A 27,207-nucleotide genomic window follows, 5' to 3' on the forward strand; every position below is an offset into this window, starting at 1 on the left:
TATATATATATATATATATATATATATATATATATATATATATATATATATATCTTGAAAAATCATTGAGTTGAGGATGTTAACTTATTTTCAAGGATTTTGATAAAACAAAGAACAACAACACAACACAACAATACAATTAAAAACAGTTACATTCAAATGCAGCGTAATTTATAATTATTCTTCTAAACTGACCAAAATCATCAAGTTCTTGTAGTTTAAATGTTTGTTGTAAAATGTTCCAGGTGAATGCAGCAGAAAAGCTGAAAGCAGTGCTTTCAAATGAAGTGTTTATCTGTAAAACATTTAGCATCATCTTGCTGGATATTGATTATGACTTTGCTTATGAGAGGTGATGTATGATGGTATTTTACCAGGTAAGAACCAGTGCCTGTTATATCTTCCATTCAGGGGTGCCTAGCCCACCTTTTCATATAAAGAGCAATGGTAAGTGGAGTAACATTCTGAATCTGAGGGCTGAGTGATAAATGGAGTCCAGGGGTTTAAGATTAGAGTTAGAGGCATTGCTATGAACAACACTGCTATAATCTAAAATAGATGAAGAGGCAGCTTCAATTACCTGACGGATGTGGACTTAATAAATTGTTTACAGGAGAGGAATGATTTCATTGTTGACTAATGGCTCTAAGATTTCAGCTCAACAAGGCAGTGTGATAAGTGCACAGCGCTTTAAGTGAAAATGATCAATTTAATCATAGACAGTTGCTTTTCTGCCGTCTATATGTTGTAGTGACATCAGAGGTAGTAAAGGGCAGCAAACTAAATGTGGAGAAAGGGTTTGTGGAGGGAGCAACATGAAAAAAGATTGAGGAGACAAGTGTTATTGAAAGTGTTTATATGTCCATTCTTTCACATAAGAAACAGCCTAAATGTCAACTTTATGTGTTTTATAATGAATAAAAAAAAACTCATATACTTTTATTGACATAATTCTAATAGCCTTTAAAGTACACTTTCTACTATACAAACAGATCCAACATTTATTCAAATCAGTCATTACTGTAATGATTCATTGATTACGCAAGAGTTGTTCTGTAGATTCTCTTGTTACTCAAACTGCTCTCGTTTTAGGCCCAAAAACTCCAGTGCATTTTCAGCGAGAAGTTTACCCTACAAAACCAAAGATTAAACAAGATATTGAATTCCTCAGTGGAGATACATTGCCCTAAGATTTAAAAAAAAAACTATGTGATGCACACAATAAAAGTTCAAAAGAATGCATAATCAAATGTCATCATTCTTGCAGTTTCAAACATTGTACTTGATGTGTTGTACCATTTTTAATATTATATGTTAAAACACCGAATCCTGAACAAGAAAACTAAAGAGGAAAATATCTATACCTTTAATGTGTGATCAAACTCATCCATCGACTCAATTAGTGCTCCAGGCTGCAGCTCTCCCAGAGGGAATGGATAGTCTGTTCCCAGCATCACTTTATCCTAAAAGAAGAATGAACATGTCAAACTATCATAATTTTTTTTTATTTTTCTGATAAGCACATGCACATGTTGATAAACAACAACAAGACAGCAATAAACTGCACGTAAACACCACAAATCACTTTGCTTTCAAAAGGGCCCTTATATACATTTTTTTAAAATTCAAGATTTAAGAGATCCCATACACCCTTCACACTTTGAATCAGCATACTCCTCCAATCTCATTCAAATGCATGATCCTTCTCTGAGCACAAGTCAGTGAATTCAAGCTCACTTTTCCAATAACATCAATGAGTAGCTTCAGGGCGATAGGATCATGAACTAGAGAGTCTGTGTAGAAAGAGCCAAGGTATTTCCTAGGAGAAATCTTGTTGTGGACTGCACATAGGTCAGGGCGGACGTTGTGACCATGTTCAATTCTGCCAACGGTAAATGGAAAAGAGCCACCTGTAAGCACAGAGCCAGTAAAGGTCAGGCAATAACATGCAGCAGCTCATTGCATCTTTAATTGTGCATGAAGGCAGTTTACAGTGAAGATTACACCTTAATGCTAATGTTATTCTGTTGTGACTCTGTTGGAATTCAGCTGAAACATCTGGTGAGTACTGTACCTCCGTGTGCAAAGCAAACTTTCAATTTGGGAAATCTCTCAAAGACACCTCCAAATATCATCGAGCAAATTGCCATGGTGGTCTCTGATGGCATGCCTGTGAGAGAAAGTTTATTTTCATCTATGATCACATTGCATCAAATATATATTTAATATAACTGCATTAAAAATTAAAATAACTGATGACTTTAGCAGTTTCCATAGAGATTACTTTGATTAAATCCGGAGCCGTGCTTCTGCTGACGATAGTGTTTTTCAGCAATAGTCATTGTAAAGAGGAAAGTCCATTCTATTTTCTGTTGACTGCACCAGGAATAATTCTCCTGTCCCCACTCAGTCTCCCTTACCTACCAGCCAGGGCAGCCAATACTTAGCCATCCTTCCATCTGTCTGCATGTCCCAGGGGTGCACAAATATGGAGCAGCCCAGTTCCTCAGCAGCCTGCATTGCAAACACAATGCCATGTCATTGCTTATAAGAAAGATGAGTCAATGAAATCTGAATACAAATGAATGTTAGGCATGTCAGTGAGAAATAATTCAAACCAATATAGATAGCATTATATTTAGAATATTAAGTAACAGTCCGAGCTTGTACTGTGCATTGGTTGTCTTACAGCAAAGAAAGGATGAAGTTCAGGCGCATTGAGGTCCAAGTTGTTGATATGTGAGCCAATCTGCACCCCAGGGAAGCCTAGCTCCTTCACACAGCGGGTCATCTCTAATACTGCCAGGTCAGGGGCTTGCATGGGCAGAGTGCCCAGGCCCACAAACCTCTTGGGGTGGCTGCGCACTGTCTGAGCCAAATCATCATTTAAGAGGCCACAGAGATCCAGAGTGTCATGAGGTTTGGCCTTGAATTGCAAACAACATTGAAAAGTGTTGGTGAATATAAAAAAAGAGAAGAATATTTTGATTGATAAATAATTAGAATAGAGCAGAATGATATTTAAAATACAACTCTTATTAGTGCAAAAAGATGCTGGGAAAAAAGCAATAACAGATGATGAAAGCGTTAAAACAGTGGATAAACATCTCTTCTACTTTTTCCAGTACTGGGTTATTGCAGAGAGAGGCTGGAAATGTTCTGTTTCTTTTTTTAGCAGTAATGTGTTAGTGCAGCTTGCAGTGATTTGGGGCACAGTAAACAGCCCATTGCTTCAGGCCTAAAGCAAACAACAAAAATTGAATACTTTGGCCCAGTGTGATCTTACCCAGTAACTGAACATCACAGGTACTGTGGAAAGGGCTTGAACTGTTACACCTAAAAACACAAGAAACAGCATCAATCAAATGTAACTTTGCAATTCGTTCTGGTCTGTCGTGTCTGTATATGGTATATACAATATACCGTGTTGATCCATGTCCTGTATGCGTGCGTTTGCATCCCAGCAGTTTTCTTGAATCACTCGAAACAGCTTCCCATCCTTCATCATTTTGGCTTCTCCCTGAAACACGATAGAAACAGGGATGACGTGACACCTTGGCAGATTAACTGTCCGTGCTCTTGTTATGGCAAGGTATTATATGCATGGTTTACACCCTCCACACACACACACACACACACACACACACACACACACACACACACACACACACACACACACACACACACACACACACCTATCTATGAATATGTAGACACATGTTAATTTTCTCTCATTTATCACATTTGACCTTCTGAAGATGCAGTATCCTATGCTACAGATATTCTGACCTCTGACCTTATCCTCCTATTATGCTGTTCTTTGGCATTTCTTGTTGTCGACCTTTAGGCAGTGGGTGTGAAGCCCTAAAGCTATTTACACTATTTACAAGCAGCAGAAAACAGATGGTCAGAAAGCTTAATCTGGTACTGGACTGATAGTGGTCATACAAGGACACATAAGAGCTGTAATCAAAAAAAAAAAAAAATATATATATATATATATATATATATATATATATATATATATATATGTCTTTTCCCACAAAACTCTGATTCCTCAACTTTTCCCAAGTTAATGCAAAGGTTTTCCCCTTTTTTTTTTTGTAACTGGTATTATTTGATGTATATGAACTCGGTTATCATTTTCAGTATTCTCAGTCTGGAAAATTTGACACTTTTTCTGTCTTTTTTGGAAGTTGGGAGAAGTTTGTTCAAGGAACCCCCCCCCCCCCCCCCCCCCCCCCCCCCCCCAAAAAAAAAAAAAAAAAAAAGAAAAAAGAAAAAAAAATTAATGAATTGATTGATTGATTAAATGAATAGATAAAAAACTATATAATGAAAAACGATATAATGAAATGAAACAAAATAAAAAATTAAAAAAAAGTAATTAGTAAAATAATTAAATAAATAAATAAATAAATACAATGAAAATTTTGCTCCGACACAAAACTTTAAAAGGGGAACTGATTGTGAACATACTTTAAGTCTCAGTACATTTTCCAGTGCTTTATGTTAGTCTCATTCCATTTTGTCTGAATCACATTAGGGTTTATCATGATGTTATGAGCATTCTGTCCCTTAAAGGACACTTAATGATGTGGCACATTAAAACACTGCAAAACCCAGCTACCACAAGGTGGCAGCAAATATCTGATTCATTCTGCTCTGAGCAAAAGTCAAACTGATTTATATTTTAGTGTAGAAACACAAACAACATCTGCATCCCCTGCCTCGACACCTGTGTTAAAGTTTGACCTTTAGTCACCTTAATCTTGTCTAACATCGGCATCTGGACTCAAACAGATGTCCATGGCTTGCGTTAAAGGCATCAGTGTGACACACTCAACTCTTCTTATGAGCCGTCTGCTGATGGCAACAGCTCAACCAACACCTGCCATTTAACAGAGCTGCCAGGCTGCTCTGTGTTCTGCTGCGATGTGGTGCTATCTGAAATGAATCTTTCTGCTGATGTAGTGGCACCGTGCTGGGCTCTGCAGCTGCTCACATGGTGAGGACTAGGCTGACAGGTCTACCGGGTGGGGTGCAAGGAAGGAGGTACCTAATGTGTTCCCTGCATAGTTTGCACTTATGCATAAGAGCTCACCTAACTATAATCTTAAATTACATGCATACAGAAAAAAAAGACTCACCTTGCAGTGGTGGTGAAGCTGGATGAATCCACCATATCCATACCTCTGAAACAAAATAAGTTGTTTAAACTTGACTCAGATTTGGGAGTAAAAACAGTCTCTATAGTTTGGATTATCTTTTTTATTTTATTTTTATTCATTTCTATACAGGAGTAAAATCTGTGTTGAAAAATGTCCGTGGCTGGCCTCCCTAGAGATCTGACTGCAAAGGAGCTTTTATTGATTACAGTTTCCCCATCTGTGAGGGTTCAGTCCTCATCCTGGAGGACAATCCACCCTGACTCGCTGAATAAAACAAAGTGAACACCATCTGAGGCTGTTGACTCCTTTGCATACAAATGAAGCCCAAAATGATCTATGTTGGCAGTACAGCCAGCAAAGCCCTTTTTATATCAGGATAGATCTGCTGCCATGTGATTTTGTTGGTGCCCCAGGGAAGCCTTTCATAGTTACGAACTGGTTTTATGCCCTCCCGTACCTAAAGAGTTCATGTGTTTCTTTCAATACCCTGTTGAATTAGTGTCTGGTTTCTTGAACACCTTAAAATACATTAAGTGATGTTATAAACTAATAATATACTGTGCACTGCTTTTCTGAATTTCACAGTAACGCTTAAAAATATAAACCTGTGCAGGTAACCTATTCAGATTATAACAAAAACAAATGTATTTATCTTATTCAAATGGGATCCAAGTGTGAAAAGCTAACCTGAACTCACACAACTTTGAGTGAATCCAAAGAAAAATCGGTTTGTATGAATTTGAAGTCTGATGTCTCGTGAGGCAGATAAGCTATACACAAACATGCCTTTGAAGTCACATTATCATTCATTTCCACAGTTATGAAGGCAAAATGAAGACGAACAGGAAGCATAAGGCAGGGCGAGGTCACCAGGGGCATCAAACTTGTGGAAAAATGTGACTGAGTATATCGAGCTCTCATGTGAGAAGGGTCAACAAAGACGCATAAATGTACCTAAAGGCCACAGAGGGCTCCAGTCTGCACACCATGTTTCCTGAGCTGAGCTAAACATGGGAAATGATTAGCTAAAGGTAGTCCTCCACAGTGACACAGACATAGAGCAGGAGCAGAAAGGACAGGGAAGAGCAAGGCTAGAGTCTCTTACTGATTGAAGTTTAACCATCCATAGAGAACCCAGATTTATGGAGTGAGCTGTTAAACTCCTCGCTGACACTCCAGTGGGGAAAGTCTGCACATTCTGTTTTACTGCTTTTTAATAGCATTGAATTGAGGAGAAGCTTTGCCTGCTACCCACAAACAAAGATGTGTCTTTTTTAAACCCACTTGACTGCACAAAAGAGACCTCGCATACAGAATGTGTAGATTTGAGCAGGGGTAATCAATCAATCAATAAAAAATTTAAAAAAGAAAGTCAACTCATAGGTGAGCTTGAGAATCTGCTTGCCTACCTCTTTCAAATCAGGCCACTCCTTTGGCAAAATATGATTATGGATATCAACCTTCATCCTCTGTATTAGCCTCAGGAAATCTGGAGGTCTGAAGTTTAAGATCTCTCACAGTGTGTGAGTGCAAAACCAGTAAATCAGTCCTCCAACTTCAGCGAGAAAGCAACGACCGAAAGGTGAGTGACTGCAGGAACACCCTGGTCATTCATTAGCTCGGTATTGCAGCAGGAGGTAAATTATTGGCATGTACAGTCAATGTAATGCCATTTATTGTTGATATCTAAAACCATCTGGAGATATCAAACCATAACATTTTTATTTACACCCTGGTTCATTCATTGACAAAGACATATGACCATCTGTTTTATTCTGAATCACGGTTTTAGGCTAATAGCTTTATCTCTGACGGATGAATGTTAGGATATAACAAGACTGTATTAAAATATGAACACTTCAAGCTGTTGCCTGGAGTGATATCCCTACATGCAGACTAGCAGGGTTGGAAAGTAACTACTTATATTTACTCACATCACATTAATTGAGTGGACATTAAAACATTTTTAATACATTTTTGAATCAGTGTTTTGATTCACACTGTGGTATTTAATGTGGAGAGTATTGTGTGTTACACCTGTTCTTTCATTTACTTTATAATTAACGTCCCATGTGTTGCAGAACAACAAAAAGTGAAAAGCAAAATTACATCAAACTTTCAATCTGTGCAACTCCCAGGTGATTGGATGACGTCTACCACCTGATGGTCAGGTGAACTAACACATGGTGTATAACATCCATTTTCTTGCACAGTTCAAACGAATAAATACTATTGCTTGTTGAAAAAGTATTCACAAGTTCACTCCCCCCCATCCCTGCAGATTGGCATGGAAAGTACATTAGATCACTGATAACAGTGCTTCCTCCTCCTTTTTAACCCATTATCACAAGCTGGTATTTTGGCGCCCCCTATTGGTGTATTACAAGAGTCTATTCTATTTTTCCCTATTGACGTGCCTACATACTGTAGGCTTGGAAAACCTATTCGTCGCCTGTTAAAGATGTTTACATATATAGAATGTTAATAATGACCCAGGGTTGTGTTTAAACCACGTGATATTAACCATTCAATCAATCATTAAGCACTTTTTTTTAAAACCAGGGCCGTTTTTGAAGAATTATGTTTTTAAAGATGTAAATAATTAATAATAACAAAGAAAGGTGTTAAAAATGATTTTAAAAAAAATGTTTGTTGATAAAAATGAATTGATCGATTCCCATCGAAATAAGTTTTACTAAAGAAAAATGAAACATTTTTTTTTATTATTTTCTGAGTCATTTCACTTTTGAAAGTTGTCATTAAACTTTTCTGTCAAACATGATCTCTTTTGCAGAAATAGTTCAGGAGATTCATTCATGTTAAGTCACTTTTTTTTATCCCACGCAGTGGCACATGATGTTATAGATGAGTTCTGAGGGGAGGAGAGAAAGAGGAAGGGGAGGAGGAAAGAAAACTTGCAGGCACCGCCTGTCAGATCCTCAGCAGATCTCTGCAATTTATCACATCGCCGCATCTAACCCTAAACTGTCTGTAAGTGGCTGCGCCGAGCAGACTGTTTACACAGAGGCTGGAGAGCTGATCCTGCACTGTGGACTTTACGCACAAGGAGTTGGTCCGCTGCTGATTGCTGGGGAGATAAAATCCTTTATCTCCCATCTTCTCTTATCGCCATCTCTCCTTCTCTCTCCCCTCTCTTCGCAACTGAGTCGACACCGGTGGCTTATTGGACGCGCTGGATGGCTGCTGCACTCAGCGAACCGGCGTGAATCTGTCTATCATCACTACCTTCCTCTGCCCCTGAGCCTCAAAACAAACAAGCAACAGCAGCAACAATGACAGACCCGGCGACCCAGGAGTCCTACCCTGTCCCAGACCCGACTATTGTGGATCCTTGCCCGGCCACAGTGCGGAACGGCCAGTGCGCCCCGGATGGCTTCACTAACAACCACCACCAGCTGTCCAAAACCCCCAGCCAGCCCGAGGCGTTAAACACGGGCCAGGAGATGAAAATCACAGACAGTGTGGAGGGAGAAGGTAACTTCATCCATCTCTGTCTTGTTTTTAAAAGTTATGGATGTGCCTGCGTGAGAATGTGCAGGGAGGCTGAGAGGATGGGAGGGGTATTTTTACCCGTTGGAGGTATTTTTAGTACGCTCTCATTTGAATAATTTATGTTAGTCCTACATCAGCAAGATTAATGTTTGAGAAAAGTTGAACTCAATTATTAAAATGTGGTTAAACTGATGATATTCTCAATCATTCACTCCATCATCCCAGACTTGCATAACATTCTGATAAAGGACAAAGTTTCCAGTATAATTGTTCTGTACAACATGCAGACAGAGGCTCTCACTCACAAGAGCCACAGTCAGTTTTCAAAGCCAGATTTTGGTACCAGCCACATGCACACCTCACTGACCCGTACTTCTGCACATGTGTGTGGTCAAACAAACGAGTGTGGGAATTTCTACCAACAAATCCGAGTCATAATTTATGCAAAAATTTAGAAAACCAGTGAGGCAATAAATTCCACATAACAAGAGGGCCTCTGTTATAATGGTCTAGCCTAAATCTGTTTTGGCACTCCATGGATTTAACACACATGTAAGCTTACCAGACAAAATTAATAGAGACATCGGGTTAGCCCAACTGTGACCCAGTGGTACTCACATTAAATAGGTTGCCTTTGAGTCATTACAGAAAACTGTATTGGTAAGTCTAGTCACAGTGTTGTAATAGCTATATTGATCAGATTTGGCTTGTTTGGACAAGCTTGAGTAAACCACCTCCCCAAATACATGACTTATAGGAATAATTAGATGATGGATGCTGAAAACTGCTACTTGTCAGCTTTTCGGATATGTCTCATGTTTTCTTCTTACATGGCTGTCAGACACAGGTCAGGGGGAAAAATACATGTCTTGATATGAAAAGCTTTAACCCTGTAAACCCTCAGGTTCCCAAATTGGGGGACTTAAAGGTCGTTTTGCAACCAAAGGCAGAAAAACGAAGCACTTATCACGTTTAAAAATAGTCATAATACATAGGGATCTATTTCTGAAAATTATGAAATGCACCTTTAATTGTTATTGCTCGTTATTTCAGGTGAGGTCATGGCAACAGATGAAAGATATAAAAGTAGTGATCTTAAAATAAACACAGACACCCACATAGACACATACTGTAGCACACTAAATTTCACACATTCACAGCCCCCTCGTCTGCCTCTCTCCTCAGCTTTCTCCATCTCTCTCTCTCTCTTATTTGCATAAAAGTCGGTGGCACTGCTGTTTGGAAAGTGCTGCAATCTTATGATGCAGCTTATCTTGAGTTTCTGTTTATCTGGCTATCTGTTAGGAGGATGTTAAGACATTATTGTATAGTTATAGTATTTCAGAAAGAAAGGTAAAGGTAAAAAAGGCAAGGTATCTAAACTCCAGCCTTGAATTCTGTGTTTTCTGTTTCTTTCTTTTTCTTTTTTCCACAAATAGTCAGGTTAAGTGTATCGTATTACCTAAGGCAGATGTTAATAACTGCAAAACTAAACCGAAAAACTGTGACAGGCGAGGAGAAAGAAAACAGAAAGACATAAACTCCCTCGTGTAACCCTGTGCATGTGCTTCAAAGAGATGCATGAGGAGATGTTGAGCACATGCCTCCCTGTCTGATTCCTCAGCCAGGGATCATGTGAGCAAAGTGGTTTAAGCATGCTGTCTAACTTCCCCCTCTGCTACACACACAAACAGGCACACATGCCGGTCACTTAAACCAGCTGTAATAGTTTCAAGAGTTCCTTGTAAAATACTTGTAGATTCAAAGGGAAGAGTTGGTTTGTGGTTATACTTCTAAGTAGATTGATCATTTCTAGGCAGCAAACTATACTAAGACCCATAGAAAGTAGAAAATGTGTTAAAATAGCATGTCAAGGCAGAGGTAAGAGGAGGTGCATTGTGCAATCAGGACAAATGTCAACAATTATACACCCAACAATATGAGCTTCTGTTATCATGGATAATGTGATTTTCCTTTTAAATTTGCCTTCTCAGTCAGTAAATCTAACAGCCTTAAACCTTATTTGACCTTCCACTCATTGTAGGTTTGAATTTAGACAAAAAGACATTGAGGCTCATCAACATGAGTCGGCATTTTCTCACACTCTCACAAGGACACAGCCACATACAGGGGTGCACACAGATTTTTTAACTGGGGTGGCCCACCAAGGATACAGCCTTTTTCTTGGGTTGGCATAAGGTGTGTGACATACTTTTAAAAAACAAGACAGCTGGGAAAGGTAGAAAATGCAGAGAACAGAGAGCAGAGGAAGACACACACCAAATAGTCTGATCAGGGAGTCAAACCAGGGACAATGGCAACAAGAGCTATGGTGTATTTACTTTTACACCCTTTAGAAAAAACTTCTTCCCCATAACTCTCTTTTTGAGATATCATATCTTGTTTAAAAGTTAAGTGCGTAGGCTTCTGCATCGGAAAAAGTGCTACTCAGACCTTTGGCGTTGGGTATGTAGAAGTATGGACCTGACTTGTAGGGTCTTGCTCACTCTATCAGGATTCCCATCAGCTGCACTTCTTTTTCACTGTACAGCATCCTTTACTTATTTTATTTGAAAAATTAACAAACTAGATGGTTTGAAGTCTCACCACTGTAAAGACAAAAGCCCTCTGTGATTTTTGTGGCCCTTCATTTGGGGGTGGAGGTGGGGTTGCATCCCCTGAATAGCCCCCTAGCTGCATAGGGTGACTTCATTCATCATGTTACTTGTAAACTGATTGTTTTTGTCCACCCTTTCAGATGATTTTTTATTCCATGTAAGCACAAGACTTGATTTTCTTTGACAGTCTGACCACTGAGAAATCAGTTCCATCCAGATGAAGAGATTTCACATTAGCTAGATTGTTGGGTCAAGGGTTGAATCAGTTTCTGCTCTGTGTACATGCCACAGTGTTAAAAGTTTCTATTTGTGGTGTTTTCTTCTCTGTGTCAACAAATTGATCCCGTTTTAAGAATTCAGACGAAAAATGACACTGGACGTAATAAATTGTGAAGCCAAGGCTGCTAAATACACACCAAAGACGTCAAGTTAACTCCTCAAAGAGATTTTCTTGGTAAATCTACAAGCTGCTTATTGTACTTGGCAGATTTCTTTAGTGATTACATACAAACTCTTTGCCTCCCATATTGTAGCACAGATGTCGGCTGCAGGGCTTGTATATTTGACTTGACAAAAAGTGTAATAATTTACAGATGAGGCTCCAGTGAATGTGCGGGTTTGGATACAAAGTAGTTTCTGACAGTTATAGCTAGAAGCTGCCGGAATTAAACGAAAGTCAAGTGAAGTATTACACGGCTCGAAGTGCAAACTCTGGCAGTCAGTCAAAAGCTGTTGGCAGTGTTTGCTGGTGGGAGGCTGGTGAGGGATCATGTCCTAGTAACAGCACCATTTCCCCTGTGGATGCCCTGTCTGTGTTATCTCATTCTGTCCACACCCACTCCAGACAAACAGCAGAAGTCAACGTCATGATGCATAGAGGGTGAAGATGCAGGCACACAGTGCAAGAGGACGGAAAGAAACTCAAATAAAGTTGGCATATCAGTGTGTAGAATATATTTTTGAGACTTGAAAGAGTTAGGATAAAAATACTCTTATGACAATTTTCACAACAAGAGACTCTCCAGAAAAAGAAGCTGCCTTTTCTTGCAAAAGGGCGCTTTTCAAGTCATGTGAACCAGTTCTCTGTTTCATTCAGCTGACAAGAAAGGGAATATTGTAGGAACTTCTGGATCCTAACTAGTACTTGGAAAAAAGCCCAAAAGTTAGGAAAGGATTTAACCCCAAGGATCAAAAGTCAGGATAGCCTTAGTCCCTGGTGCTTTGATGTCTACCACTCTGTTACAATCCTGTTCTTTAAGTCCATGAAAGTGAAATATTAACCCTGTATAGTTCTACGTTAACCCTTAAATTGTTTGATTTGGCACAAATGTGGCTCTCTCAGCTGTTGTTTCTGGCATGTCTCCCTCTCATGGGAGCACTGTTACAACAGAGCACACATGACCACACAAACACACCACACATGCTTACAAAAGTGGGGATGCCTCACTGTGACGCAAACTTTTACCCTGGGGGTTCTGTGCCTGTAGGTCACATTACACTGTTTCTCAAAAAAATTGAAGTTCCTCTAGTTCACTGTCAGGAGGTTGACTACAAAATTTGGGTCAGATGTCACATGATTTTTAGATGTCATTGCTGCCAATGCAGCTTTAGGAACAGGGCAAATTCTTCAATATCAAATGCAATTGAACCTGTTAAAGAACCATTTCATTCCAAGAGTAAGGTGAATTCAAAAAAACTTGTGAAAAACTTTGAAGTCCACTCTGTATGACTTATGCCCCACAAGTAAACCAGCCCTACTTTCCCTTTCATGTAAAATATTGATCTTTAAAGCAATTTCAAGTGTTTGTGCATCATCTGCTTAAAACTGTCTAACCACTGAAGCTTTTTGCATTTGGACACTTAAACAAATTGTTTACCTAATTGATATCCCATTCTAACTGACATAAAAACAAATACATATTTTTATAACTGTGCAAAACAAAAGCATACACCATATTGTCAGGAACCAGGTAAGTGAACCCAAACACCCAACAGAGACTGAGTGCAGGAAACAAGTCATGTCTGTATATAACAGCAAACAGGCAGAGGTATCCACAGGGAGCCGGCAGTGGACAAAGTCAGCCAGAAACTGTCCAAAACCAGGAAGGCCAAAAACAAGCAGAAGCATCCAAACACTAGACAGAAGGGGAAAATGAAGAAACAGGCTGGGGTCAAAAAACACATAAGTCACACAAGGAACCAAGGTAAGATAGAAGGCTCTGGCACAGGAGTAGAAGACGATCTGGCACAGAACATAAAGAGACTGGGGTTTAAATACACAGGGCAGTGACTGCTAACAAGCCACAGGTGGAGCATAAAGGGGAGGAGCTGATGAAATCAAGCAGGTGATCCTGCTCCACACTCCAGTCCAAAAGGTGGCGGTAATGCGCCTTTCAGTTGGTTGCCCATTGCCATTAAACCAAAAGAAGAAAAAGAAGAATCAAGCAGGTGTGAGAAGGAGCAGACAGGAGTGAAGTGACCTGGAAAGAGACAGAATGTGAGTAAAGATAAAGTAAAACAAGTAGTGAAGTGAAACAAAAAACTATTCTTTCTGTATCTTTCAAAGAGTTTAAAAGTTAACATTTTCTTGTTTCTCCATTTGTTAGTTAAAATTGTCTTTCTGTTATTGTAGCACATTACTCAGTCAGGAAAGGACAATTTCAGTGTCTCAGTCAGGACATTTTAAAGGCGACAGATTATAAAATGCCTGGATAGAATGACAACAGATAGCATTCACAGCTCTACTGGGTGGTGAGGTTTGGGGTTATAAATATTGCATGAATCTGCAGAGCTTCACCACATAACAATGGAAGAGCTCCGGGCTGTTTTGTCTGTGACTCCAGGCAAAAACTTCTCTACGAAAAACGAGAATGTGAGCATTTAGGAAATGTATGCTAATTGTATAACAAAGCAAGGGATGTGGACCTTAAATAGCAGTTGAGGTGAGGGTAGACTTTTCTGGTTCTCAGATTAAAGATTTTAGGTAACATATTTGGCAAACATGTCATACTTTTAATTGGCAAACTTGCATATCTCTGTGATACGTAAGCTCAGGAAAGATGCAGATGTATAATCTCAGCCTGCTGCAGTGATACCAGTGTACTGTGTCTGTGCTCTGAGTTTTGTTTAAGCCTGTGAAGGTCACGGCCAGTAAAGACAGCTGAAGCAGACACACTGTCCCTAAGCTATGCTCCAACACTGAGCTGTAACCTGGATTATTACAAGGGTCCCCTAGGCATCACACAGTCTTTTGAGCCACTGAGTATAAACATCTAATAGTTCAGGGCTCCCTTTGGAGGCTGTAGAGAATTATGTAAATGAAATATGCTCAGTTGGTTGAAGAAACAAATCTAATAATGGTCGAAGCAGAAATAGAAGCACCCAAAGTGGTCCTTTGGGCCTTTTGTAGTCAAATGGAGCTGGTGTGAAAAAATCAGCTCATGCAGAACTTATGAGGAAGACCATGACCTCTGACCTCCTGTGGGAAAAAGCCAGGTCAACATTTACTTTTCATCCTAACCTGAATGTTTCCGAGTTTTGAAGGGATTTTGAATGGTTTAAGCAAAAGTTGTAGGACTCTAGGATAAGTTTTGTTTAAATCAAAGAGTTAGAAAAGGTCACATGACCTCTGATGCTCCCACTAACTGTCTTACAAGATCACAAGATAAACTATGTCATAAGAACGTTGCAAAACTCAAGAATGAAAGTACTGTCCCTCTAACAGAGTTTATATGTCTCCTTGCAGGTCTTCTTGAAAGCAGCATGCGCCTGAAACCTCACGAGGCTCAGAGTTACAGGAAGAAGGCTCTCTGGGTGTCCTGGGTCTCCATTGTGGTCACACTCATACTGGCTGTCGCAGCTTTCAGTAAGAGATAAAAACACTTATCTATTAATATAATAACATTGATATGGGTTGCCATGCAGTGGCGACCAGGCTGTGTGGCAGTTTGTTTCCAATTTCTCTGCTGACTCAGGGGGGATAATGTCATCCAAACGCCTGTGATGTTGTCAGTTTTGTGTAAAATGTGGCATTGGAATAGAAACAAAGAGACTGAGTTTTGTTCTTTTGGTGAAGAAAGTTTGTTATATGAGATTTTTGTTATCCATAAACAGAAGGCCAGTCCTGAATTATAGTGTTAATGTGACTTTTAAAGCAGCATGTGAAACATGTTTACTTCACTCGATACATGACACCTTACAGCGCAAGTTGATCCATAGCTAACAGTTAAATAAGGTTGGATGTTTTTAAAGTGTATGAAGGTCCCAGCCCCTCATTTTAGTCTCCTAAAGATGTCATTTCATTCAGTAAAGATATATTCAATAATTGCCCATGTGATGTGTCTCAAACTGAAAATCAATTTAATATAATCTTATTTCATATTTGTACGAGCAGTATGAAGGCACGTAGCACGATAAGCCTTTTACTGGCATTAATCTGATGAAGGTCGTCTCTCTCTGAGAAAAGCAAATGAATGATTCACAGCAAATTATTAGTCAAAGCTGAAACCTTCAGATGCTTTCACAGAGAAAAAGTGGTATTGTTCTCAGGATTTGCTGAACTTTCAAACTTTGTATACAGAATATTCGATTATAGGCTCATTGCACAGCGTTAAACCAAGAAGCTCTCCATGCTCAAGTTGAGGAATTAGTGTTGAGTTTGTTGGAGAAACTCAAAATAAATGATACGTTATTAACCCGTAAAGAGTTATAAAATGCAAGGTATTATACAATTATTTAAGGTTGGAGCCAGGTTTCCTTTTGGATCATGACTAATAATCCTAGTTAAAGAATGGTTATAAAATGGATGATTGCATCATCAACCAGATTATCATATTTCTGTCCTGGACAAATGATAAAGTTAGCACACAAACCCAACTGAATACATTTAATAAAAATAACTTTTTTTTTTTAAAAAAAAAGGGTATTTAGTGATTGGATCCTTGTTGTGTTAAGACATTCACTCTTTGTAGAATATGCCTACCGTAATGTCTTGTCTGAAGGCTGAATCTCTGAACTAAAGACAAGAAGTGGTGTACTTTTTTTCTAGTCCATCTGTGGTTGATGATATTTTGATTTATTTTTACTTCATACATATTTCCTCAGTGATCCCCTTGATGCAGCAAAGGTTTCAGCAGTTTGTTGTCTTATGATATAGAGGATGACCAACATTCACGTCTCCATTATGGCTGCAACACAGGATGTTGCTTTGTCATCCTGTATAAGCAGAAGCATTAAGTCACAATGTATGCTGACTGAACACAAACAAGCTGACGTGACGCAACTAGATGGACTCACACTTAAAGAAACGCACTAAAAGACTCACACTTAATTCAAAAGAAAGGAAGTGAAATATAAAGCGGAGGAATTAATGTGGACAAGATTCAGAGTAAAACATCACACTTCTTTTAATAGGAAGGAAGGTCACTGGCTGTATTTATAATCATTACTGAACCACATTAGGAAATCATTTTTGTCTTATAGAGGTAATCAAGCTTACCCATATTTTATGAATGAAAGCAGGTTATCTCATAAGGATCTTCTACTTGGTTTATTAAATGTAAGAGGGTTGAGTCTCAAATACCAAGGTCTGCCCATAGTTCTACCCAGGCCTCTAAAGGGCTGGCCAATCAAAAGGGAGAGGGGTTTGTGGAACGAGGACTGTTAAAGAGACGGCAGCTAAAAGGGTTTAAGAAGGAGGATGAAATGGGAGTTTACTAAAACACCAGTGTGATGAAAATAGACTTTTTGTTTTAATGTAAACTGTGTACAGCTATTATGGGGTACCAGAGACCGTATGAACCCCCCAGATATCCTCTCTTTAAGGGAAAGATTAAGTTTTCTTACTCTCATTCAAAGTCATCTTAGTTCTTCTAATATTTAGTTTAGTTTTGTTTGTTTGTTTTTTTGATTGTTTTGTTTTACTATCATCGGGTTTTAGCTTGACAAAAAAAATCAATGAATGCACACTGCTTGGTATTTGCCAGATAGGCATAAGGGACATTTAGCAATGTGCTCTATGTTGGTAGAGTTCCAAAACTGAGCTGCAGTGAATATCACAACCAAGATCATTTTTAAAGAAAAGCACAACTCCAAATCAACAATCTTCTTTTAAAAAAAAATCAATAAATAAACCTCCAGTCCTTTAGGTGATTTTTTTTTTGTTTGTTTGTTTCATTTTTCAGTTGTTTCTTTGAATGGCCCCTGCCAAAAACTGCCCTTGGAGCTTTTAAAATTGTTTGTTTTGGAATAATCAAACCCATTTTTGTTTTTTACAAGGCCCCCAAGTTTGCGGTGAAATTGTGATACAAACAGGGAAAATAAGTGAAGCCTTTAGGGGATACATAACCTTTTGTTTGTGTACGACACTTGTTGATTCTTATTATAAGCCCTTTAGGAAAAACAGTGTAGGAAATCAATTAGAAATAGAATACTAAGTGTAAAAATTGAGGTCCACCCTCTCTGTGTGTGAGCAAGTGTGTACATCTTTGGGATTTTTCAAGAGTGGCCACTTCCAATAAGACTCAAACACATGATAGGAATGAAAACTGAAGGCAATGAAAGTTGCAGGTTAGTTCTGACTATAGCTTGTAATGGTTTGTGGTAATATGGAGAATAATGAATGAATGCATAGCTTCTGTCATCTGCCTGTGAGTGAAAGAGTGCAGAGGGAGCCCAGAGAGTGAAAGACAGATGGGTATGGAGGTGTGGAGTAAGGCCTGGAATGATGGGATGATACCAGGGGACGAGGCAGAATGAATCCTGGCAGGCAGTGCAGAGGATGGGGTGGCTGTGATGGCTCAACTTGAAAGAACACCAGCGTGCCGTTTCCTTCCGTCTGTGCCCTAGTTTCTCTCCAGCAGCTCTCTTTATCCTCCATGTTTTATCTCTAATGTCCGGTCAGCTTCTTCCCTTACCCTTTACTTTCTTTACCTCCTCTTTATGTGCTCTCCCACCATACTCATTCCCATGTCCTCTTTTATCTTTTCTGTACTTATTTATCGTATTTCCTGTGTCTGTACCTTTCTCTGACCTAAGCAGTATTTAACATTTAGCACGAAAAGGGTACAAGTCTGATTCTTTTCCGCTCTACGCTCTTTTGTGAGAGCTCTTGAATGTCTGGGTCAGAAGTGGCCGTCTGCATTAGCTCAAATCCCGCTTTTAGAAGCTGCCTTTGTGCTCTTCTGGCTTGATTCTCACCTGCGAAACTGGTACAAGACCTGTACATATTATCAGACACATCAGAGGCGGAGAAGTCCGAGCAGGTGGACCTAAGCACACAGAAACCAAGACATGGATTGTACTTTTCCAAGTTGATAGGATAAATAGAGCTTTAACTCATATTTTAAATATTCATCACTTGAGAAAGACACACAAAGACAGATATTTTCTTGATTCTCTGCCTTGCTAAAAGAAAAAAAAATCGGATGTGATTCAGCAGCAGACACTACCAGCCGCCCACGTATGTTTATTTCTGTTGTTTTATGCAAATAAGTGTCTGGGACAACAGACGTGTCCCAAGACAATGTCTATGCTGTTGGCCATTGATACAGTTTTTTAATAAAATGCAGTCCAGCCAGTCTCAAATTTTTATTTTTTGTAATACTGGCAATTTTTAGGTAATACTTCTTGTAATCTTCTATTTCCACATTTTCAAGTATACGTGCAATACTGAAAAAAGCCAGAGTGCTCAGTGGAGAATTGGGCAGAGGAGAAAAGTGCATTGCTGATGTTACTAGCTTTGTGTATTTTGACATAATCCTAATTTTTTCATACCTTTTATAAAGATAATTAACAAAAATGATGTGAGAGAAAACCTCATCATGCATGTCTCATCGAATCAACTATTATTTCAGCCTCTTTCTAATGCTTTGTTCTAGATGCCATTTCTTTAAGGCTCCCTGCTCCACAACCCTCTTCCTTCTGATTGGCCAGCCCCTTAGGGGCCTGTTGAGGCAGCACTTTGGGCAGACCTTGGTTTTTGGGGCCTGTCCCTCCAAGATGTCATGAACTAGTCAGGGTATTCTGATGACCTTATCTTTACGACAAGTCATTTGTAGAGCTCATTGGACCTTTTGCTAATTTTTAGAAAGCCTATTTTAAGGAAATTACAACCAGCTTCAGGGATTTCTGCAACAAACAGAATGAAAATGTTGCAGCTGGAAAATTTGTTACGGAAGCCCAGCATTGTAACTATAGAAAATAAAACCCTATCTTTTAGCTGTCTCTGAGGGAAATACTGTTATCCTCCCTCCATGTTTCTTTTCGAATTCTCACCCATTGTGTGTGTAAGTACCTGAATAGATATCCTTCCATTTTCAGGTATTAGAGGATCTCTGGTTTGCATCCTGTGATGCATTTGTATTGTGCTTGCTTAGCGACCACAGGAAAGCTGATCCATATTCAGACAGGGGAACAGACCAAGCAACAAGGATGATTCTCAGATTGCCTCACAGGCCCTCTTGGAGCGGGCAATAAGAGCTGGCCTGTGGACTAATGGCTGCTGCACGATCAATCACCAGCACTGCCAACAACTATTTAATGTTTGAGCAAGGGAAGCTTGGGCTAGAGAAGAGTAACAGCGGGAGGAACAGGAGGGAGGAACAGTAGGGTAGGGGAGGAAGTCTAAAATCAAGTTGGAGAAAATGGGACAGGAGGGGACAGGAAAAACTAAGAGTGAGTGGCAACAGTCTGATATAAGATAACTTATTGTAAGTGCAGAATAGAAACAAAAAAGGAGAAAGACAGGGGGACACATTTTCAAAGATTAGATTGTAGTCAGAGACAGCAACATAAATTGTGCTCAAGTTGTAGCTGCTATCTGTCTTGCAAGCCATTGTACTGTTGATACTCAGGCTGAGAAAACACCTGAATGCTGGTTGTTTCTGATTCTTTTTTTCACGTCTTCCCTCCCACATCCCTGAGTTCACTTCCACAACAAGAAAATGAGCCTGGAGTGGAAGGCAGCTTTTTATCCTGGTTTATTGGGAAGTCCTGACTGACAGATGTGCTTCTACTTTTACTGTCTCGTGATACGACTATCTCCCTAAAGCAAGCCTGTCAGTGCAGGTTATCCAGATAAAATAACACTTTTGCTGCAGTCTGGAGTATCAAGGAAAGATTTTTTTTCATACATTTGAAAGAAATGTGTTAACTCTAGATATATAAATGCAAAAATAATAAACAGAGACTGTATATGATTTTTTTTATTCTTTATACAACAAAAGGAGAAAACGGTGTCATGATAAGTAAAAGTGTGGGGTAAGAGGTCCTAAAAGCACTTCAGTTACAACCAACTCCGAAGAGACCACGGTAATTGCTATTTATGCTGATATTTGTGGACTGGACTGTTTTTCGAGTTAGGTTCATTTGCACTGAAAGAGTCCAATTTGCTCCAAAATGTATGCACATATTGCCCAATTTAAATACACGTAGCAATGGACTGAGACCCTCTTTCCCTGCAGTACTTTGAGAAATTTTAGCTGTGGAAGAGGCCATTTGTTCCTTCTGTGGCTTCTTGCCACAGTCATATATAATGAAAGTAACAGTACAACAATAGAGACAGGGTAAACTGAGATGGAAATAAGGTCAGTGATAGATGGGAGAGAAAGACACAGTAGGACTAAAAATGAAGAAACAGAACAACTCTTTTGGCAAGGACCTCAATCCCCATCCAGCTGCTCAACCCCTTTCTTTTCTCTCTTCCTCTCTGTTTCCTGTTTGTTCTCTTCTTCTTTCTGTCTCTGCTGTAGAGCTGTAATTAAACAGATTTAACCCAGATACATAAAGTAAAAGGCAAGCCTATGTAGTTATAAATAAACCATATCTTATATGTCTCAGTGCCATGACTTTGACGCTGTAGACAGAATAAGTTGAGCCACAAAGTGAAGTAAAGGTAGCCTTTCTTTTGCATAAACCTGAATATTTGACATATTTTGTGCTAAGAAGGACACAATTGAGCCCTTGTTGGACCAGTGGAATTACCAGTTTAAAGCTCACAGTCGAAACCTGGGTCGTTGTCATCCAAATAAGGACATGGTTCAAGTGTAGCTTAGTCAGGTTACAAAATTGTATTTTCAATTAAAAGCATTTCTGCAATCCAAAGTACAACATTTAATGTGTATGTAATATTCACTTAAGCGTCTCCACACAATCTCCAATGACAACGACAAGTAATCTGGATGGTCCTTCCTATAAGAGTGTTACATTTTCATTTCGCAGATCACAGGAAACCTTCCCACTCTGCCCAAGCTCATCTCAATTTGTCTCGATCCATAGAAATCACTGGCATACTGGATCAAGTTTATGCTTTTTATCTTTGCATTTTGATGTTATTTTGAGCCCATGTAGTTATTTTCAATACAGTCATGTCTGCCTTAAGTTCATTGCTGCCTTAGGTACAGAAATTACAACCATAGTATTGGTTTTTGGCCTGCTCCCATTTGTGCAAAGAATACTCCATGTTATTTGTTCTTTTATCTATATTATGAAGGTGATGAAACTTGAGGAGCAGATTGTTATATTACAAACAAATTGGAAACTCAGAGAGAGTTGTTTATTTTTATTTTGGACTTAATGGCAGGGAATGCTGTCTTTGTTCAGAATCATCTGTCATTGTTAATTAAAATTTTATGGATCGGAGGTACTAGTGGTATCGGTGAGTACTCAAGAGGGAGTACTCATACTGGTACCAGTCTGAAAAAATTGGTATCCAACTTCCCTAATTCATGGTATAAAATTAAAGGTCCCACATTTTGCTCCTTTTCTGCAGTTTAATATGTATCATTGATTTCTTCATGAAATGGTAGTATCATGTTTTGGTCCACAAAGCCAATAAATCAAGAACAGCAGCATTGTTTCCAGGCTCTCATAGCCCCTCTGATCAGAACGGTTTGATTTAGTGGGCGTGACCTTCATTTGTAAATGAGCCACCGCTTATACCCCCCCGCTCCTCCGCGTCACTGAGCGCGGCGCCACGAGCTGACGTTGGCAAATCCCCAGAATCCAAACATCTCGTTTTAGGTCAGGATTTTACATTCACAAGCACTACTGAGTACAGGTTTTGTCATTAAATATCACATTTTGTGGGCTGGGGGGAAAGCCAAAGACCCACAAATTTCACTAAAAGACTTAATAAAGGGATTTTTGCATAATATGAAACCTTTAACAGTGACACTTACGTTTTCTAATAGTTGGGCAAATCATGAGTTTATTTCTCTGACCGCCAATTGAAAATGTTTTTACAGGAGCATGGCAGTAGTTATCAGTAAATTTTGAGACTTCTACTCATTACGGTCAACATACATTTAATATAAATGTGTAATGAGTAGAAAATGTTGAATGAGTAGAAACGGTCATTGAGCAAGAAGAGAGAAGTACTCTGTACAGGCTGCTATTCTGACACAGGGTGAACACACAGACTTGCAAACGGACACTCTCACACTTAAATTATGTTGGACTGTGGCAAGAAGCCAGAGTATCCTGTAGGAACCCAAACATAGGCGAGGCGAGATTCAAACCAGAGCTGTGAGCCCTCAGTGAGGCAACAGCACTGCACCACTGCTGTCCACGTGTGAAAACTAACCTTGAGAGTATAAAACAAATCTTGTTTCCCTGTTTCGCATCTCGTTTTCCTCTGATGTGTATATCAGTCTGTTAATAAAAACCTCTGTAACTAAGACAGGCGGTAATGGGTCAGAGAATGATAATCCATTATGCTGTGCTTCTTTAGCTCTTTGATAAAGTGCCATATTAATACAAGCTTTCTTCTATGGTCATTAGTGATGCATTTGCTGACTCCTGCTGCTTCCACTTTCTCGTTCGCTGGATCTGTAAGAATAACACAGCCCAGGCGGAAAACAAATGATGGATCACAGAAGGCGGAGTGTACACAATAGAGATGTTTGCATTCAGCTGTACAGTGGTATCTGCAGGCCATTCATCATTTTCAGGCAGCAACAAACTCACACCGGCATCCACCTCCCCCTTCGTCTTTTGCTCCGATTCTATCCTTCTTTTCTCTTTATACCCCCAACCGCTTTAAAACCAAACCTCCATTTTTTTTAGCTTCCGCTCTCCATTTTCTGTTTCCTCCACCTCACTTAGAGGTCCAAACCCACCCTGGCCCCCACCTACTGTCTGTCTCAAAATAGAAAACACAATCATTTATTCATTTGTTTTCCTTTCCTTCCCTGCACGGTCTATTTTTCACTGGTAAATACCAGGTTGCCAGCAGGGAAAAGTGCTAGACTACAGCCTGTGGTGTTAAACTTTGAAATGAAAATCATTTACTTCCCGTTGTTTCTCTGCTAGTATTCTAGGCTGCTTTTAGCACTTTTGCTCTCTTTTGTTTTCCCCTCCTCAGTTCTCATTACCATAAATACATTGGGGTTATTCATTCTGTTTGTGCTTTCAGTGTCTGATTTAATATGGTTTTTGGATCTGTATCATTTTTGTAATTATGGGCTTATTCTGAGTATCAGATAAGACCTGATCTCTCTTTCAAAGGGTCATTTTGTAACAAGGATGGAGGTGTTGTAAGCTCCCTAATGCTGTCACTTAAAGCTTGGCTGCTGCAGCATACCTCATCTGTCAAACCAGCTTTCAGTCCCAGGGGAAATAACAACATTTCTTTCTTTTGTTTCCTTTTTTTTGACATGCTTGAAGTACAAATTTGTCAGCAATTGTATAGTAGACAACAAAAGTGCGTAGAACATGGGTTCTCAAACTATGCAGCCTGTCCATGAATAGTGGTGCCAGAGACAAGCAACCCCCCTGCCTTGGAAGCTTAAACTACCAGCCTGCATGTTTCAATATGTTTCTTAAACGAATCTGCTGCCACTTGGGGGGCTTTGGCAACAAAGAAATGTAGATTTCTGTTTCCATATTTTCTTTTCAGTTTAACCCCTGATTTTGTTTAAAATAATAGATAAAATGTGTGATTGTAAATATTTTTGATTTTGGAAAGTATTTTGTGCCTCCTCGACCAGTGTACCAATATGAGGCAGGGGTAAGGCAGTGGTATCACCAGCTATTTTGAGGCATGAATCATCAGGATAATTTATTCATGAGATAAACTGAGGACAAAGACATTTAAGTTAGCATATTTTGTAAATGAATAGGTAAATGGTTAATGAGGTCTTAACAGGCTAAAGAGTTGGGATATCAACATGTAAGTATTTACATCTTCTGATTTTGATGGCGTGTTTACCAGGGCTATAGCCATTCAAGCCATGATACTAAAAGTTTGAACTTTTTTTTTTCCTTCAATGGAAAAATCATCATTTGACATCCTGGGTAGGGCTGAAAAGTAAGGGTGTAAAGTGTCTTTAATAGTACACTGTTCATGTTTTTTATATATATATATAAAACATACATCAACATCCCAAATATTGTGTAAATTTAGGGGAAAAAAAGATAAGAATGAATTTGCAGTTGGCAAGTTACAGATTTCAGAACTTCTATGGCAGGGGAAAATTCACCCATAATCCCTTTTACCATCCTGTGTTGGGCTTTGTAATAGCAGGAATGTGTAAAATAGGTCAAGAGGTTGTCCTGGGTCATGTGCCGATGAGCTCAGTTCAAGTGATGACGCTGTTAGGACAATCTGAAAAGTTGGAGGTTGGGAAACTAGTCACTTGTGAGACAGTATATGCATTGTGAAACAGCTTTTTTTCTGCTGTAGCAAAAACTTCTGATTGCACAGTTTTATGTGTTGCTTTATGTTGCAGTCACAGAATGTAAGGCACGACAGAGGATTCTTTGTGAAAAGCTGACGGTCTTTAGTGGCAGGATTTGTGAATCTGAGTAGTATGTGAGTTTAAGTTCCAGTCTCCTTCTTATGAACCGAATGAACTTCCCACACAGATGAGACGCTCCGGTGACTGAAGGCTTTGTCATTTGAAGCATTTTTCAACTTTATTTACCCCCCCACCCCCCACCCCAACCCCCACCCCTGCACAGAGACAAGTCCAGCGAAAGAAAGGATGATGTTGCATTTAACACTAACTGAATTATGTTATACTTAAGTTAAGTCAGCTGGATGCCAGTCAAAGTTGAGGATGTTGAGTGGCAAGTGTGCTCATACGATAACATCAAACTTTCAGATTTTATAGTAATGAGAATTGAGGAAATAGTCACCGAACGTAATTATGTAAATATAAGTGGATAATGGACTCATACTGAGCTGTTTATATGAGAGAACATTCCCTGTTCATATTCATGATTCAAGTAATAGGTAAGATGAGCTCTAAAAACTACAAAGTGTTAGAAAAAGAATCTATGTAATGAAAAAGAATAGAAAAATGAACAAAGAGTAGTGGGAACATTTCCACAGAGTTATTACGCAGCTGTAATTGAACTTTCTCTGCAGCTCTGTTGGATTAGAATATTGACTAGAGATACAATAGATCACAGTTGGTGTGTGAAAACAGAACAAACACCAACACAGGTTATTGAACTTTCCACAGCCCCAAGTGTCTGCTTGTAGTCAACACAAAAATCTGTTCTGCTATCGGCTGTTACAACCTGAGGGATCTTTGAATTGTTTAGTGAAAAGGATGGGGCATCAGTCCTGCAGCTCTGTCAGAAGGGCCCTTTAGCGCATGACTTGGCTCCACCATACATCTGATACAGAGTTTTGGCCAGGATGAGGTAAAGAAGCTGACTTTTAGCCTGCACAGGCTTCACATTTCAACCAAGACTTGCTGCTTGGTCAGCGCACATTGGAGTGGTCTTTTCACTTCATATCTCTCAGTAGTTAGATTTTAAGGCCTGTTGTCTATTTAGTGGTCTGCCAGCATACATTGCATATCAGAAAATATTCAACAAGTGGTTCAGCCGTTTTATTTTTCTATTTATTTATTTTAAATCATTTATTTTCCAAGCAAGGGTAATAACTTATTGTAAGACCCTCAAGTTCTTATCTTTGTAGAATCAGACTTTTGGTGAATACTATAATCAGGAAGCTTGAGGAGCATTGCTTGAATGCGGTCAGAGAATGGCTTCATAAAAATGATGTTAATACGTGGCCAGTCTACTTTTTTACAAACCATGATTCTTGATGCGGGGTCCAAAGTACACCACAAAATTTGTAATCAGTAGCATCCCTGGTCCCAACCTCACCTAAGCACATCTCGGCTTGCAAATCTCTGACATGCTGCAAGTTGCATCACTCTGCAGGAAGTATTATTATGACAGACCAGAGATTTAAAGAAAATGAATACATGCGTTCCTTATGGATGCATAAAAGTAAAACCATACAGTAAAATGGTGCTTGATTTTAGTAAATACTGCAGCACTTCAACCACCCGTAGTCTCTGCGCCTGAGGTCTAGCATTTTTTGTACATTAGCAACATTCAGCAGCATCAGCAGTCCAGTAGATATAGTGCTTTACACTAAGAGTCTTGTTGGCAGTGCCTGCAGCATAATAAAACAGAATATATGTACATATAAATGCCTGGTAGACTTTAAACTAAACCCTATAGATGATGCAGGTAGGTACAGACACTGCACAGGCCAATGCATTCTTTTTTAATACAGCAAAAAACAAATTAACTGTAAACAAAGTGTAACTGTACTGTGTATGCTCTCATTTCCAGCTCATCCGTGCTTGGCATGCATGTTAACAGAAGCATCTCTACTTCACTGATCATGACGGCCACATTTTCATTCACAGTCGCATGTAGTGTTCACTGTTTTGGCTTCAAAATTCTGAAGCAGCTTTATCTGTAATGTGATTTTTTATGTCACATGATTTCTTTTTACATCTTATTTGACCACTTGCACCCATGGGATCTCAGCCCTCACTATTTAATTACACCAAACAAACTCAAGTTTACTGCTGAGAATTCTTCCTCTGAGGCCATCAGTTCTCACCATAAAAATAATCCCCCTTTGTTTACTGTGT

At 39.2% G+C, this 27,207-nt stretch overlaps 2 protein-coding genes across 2 annotated transcripts in view; one reads left to right on the forward strand and one right to left on the reverse strand.

Moving 5' to 3' along the window:
• Window positions 1-1,068: 1,068 nt before the first annotated feature.
• On the reverse strand, window positions 1,069-6,649 carry acmsd (aminocarboxymuconate semialdehyde decarboxylase). The gene is made up of 10 exons (XM_074695429.1): window positions 6,581-6,649; window positions 5,151-5,195; window positions 3,424-3,520; window positions 3,287-3,336; window positions 2,690-2,926; window positions 2,421-2,514; window positions 2,075-2,170; window positions 1,738-1,910; window positions 1,365-1,463; window positions 1,069-1,131 (listed from the first exon to the last, which is right to left on the reverse strand). The coding sequence occupies exons 1-10, from the start codon at window positions 6,635-6,637 to the stop codon at window positions 1,069-1,071; spliced, it is 1,011 nt and encodes a 336-aa protein (XP_074551530.1). The 5' UTR covers window positions 6,638-6,649.
• Window positions 6,650-8,077: 1,428 nt separating this feature from the next.
• Window positions 8,078-27,207, forward strand: part of tmem163a (transmembrane protein 163a) — a 60,591-nt gene continuing 41,461 nt past the window's right edge. The window contains exons 1-2 of the mRNA XM_074695065.1: window positions 8,078-8,666; window positions 15,048-15,167. Of these exons, the coding sequence (XP_074551166.1) occupies window positions 8,465-8,666; window positions 15,048-15,167 (322 nt within the window). The 5' untranslated portion in view covers window positions 8,078-8,464. The remainder of the gene's footprint in view (window positions 8,667-15,047; window positions 15,168-27,207) is intronic.

The sequence above is a fragment of the Halichoeres trimaculatus genome, unplaced genomic scaffold (genome assembly GCF_033239565.1).
Source record: "Halichoeres trimaculatus isolate MK-OKI-2021-1 unplaced genomic scaffold, fHalTri1.1 fHalTri1_scaffold_19, whole genome shotgun sequence".
NCBI classification, from domain to species: Eukaryota; Metazoa; Chordata; class Actinopteri; order Labriformes; family Labridae; genus Halichoeres; species Halichoeres trimaculatus.

Excerpts from the sequence above, each read along its gene's own strand:
- acmsd (XM_074695429.1), bottom strand. The coding sequence starts at position 6,637 with ATGAAGGTTGATATCCATAATCATATTTTGCCAAAGGAGTGGCCTGAT. Across the intron at positions 2,927-3,286 it reads CTGTGATGTTCAGTTACTGG|GCCAAACCTCATGACACTCT; the intron begins GTAAGATCACAC and ends TTGCAATTCAAG. Across the intron at positions 2,515-2,689 it reads AACTTCATCCTTTCTTTGCT|GCTGCTGAGGAACTGGGCTG; the intron begins GTAAGACAACCA and ends TTTGCAATGCAG.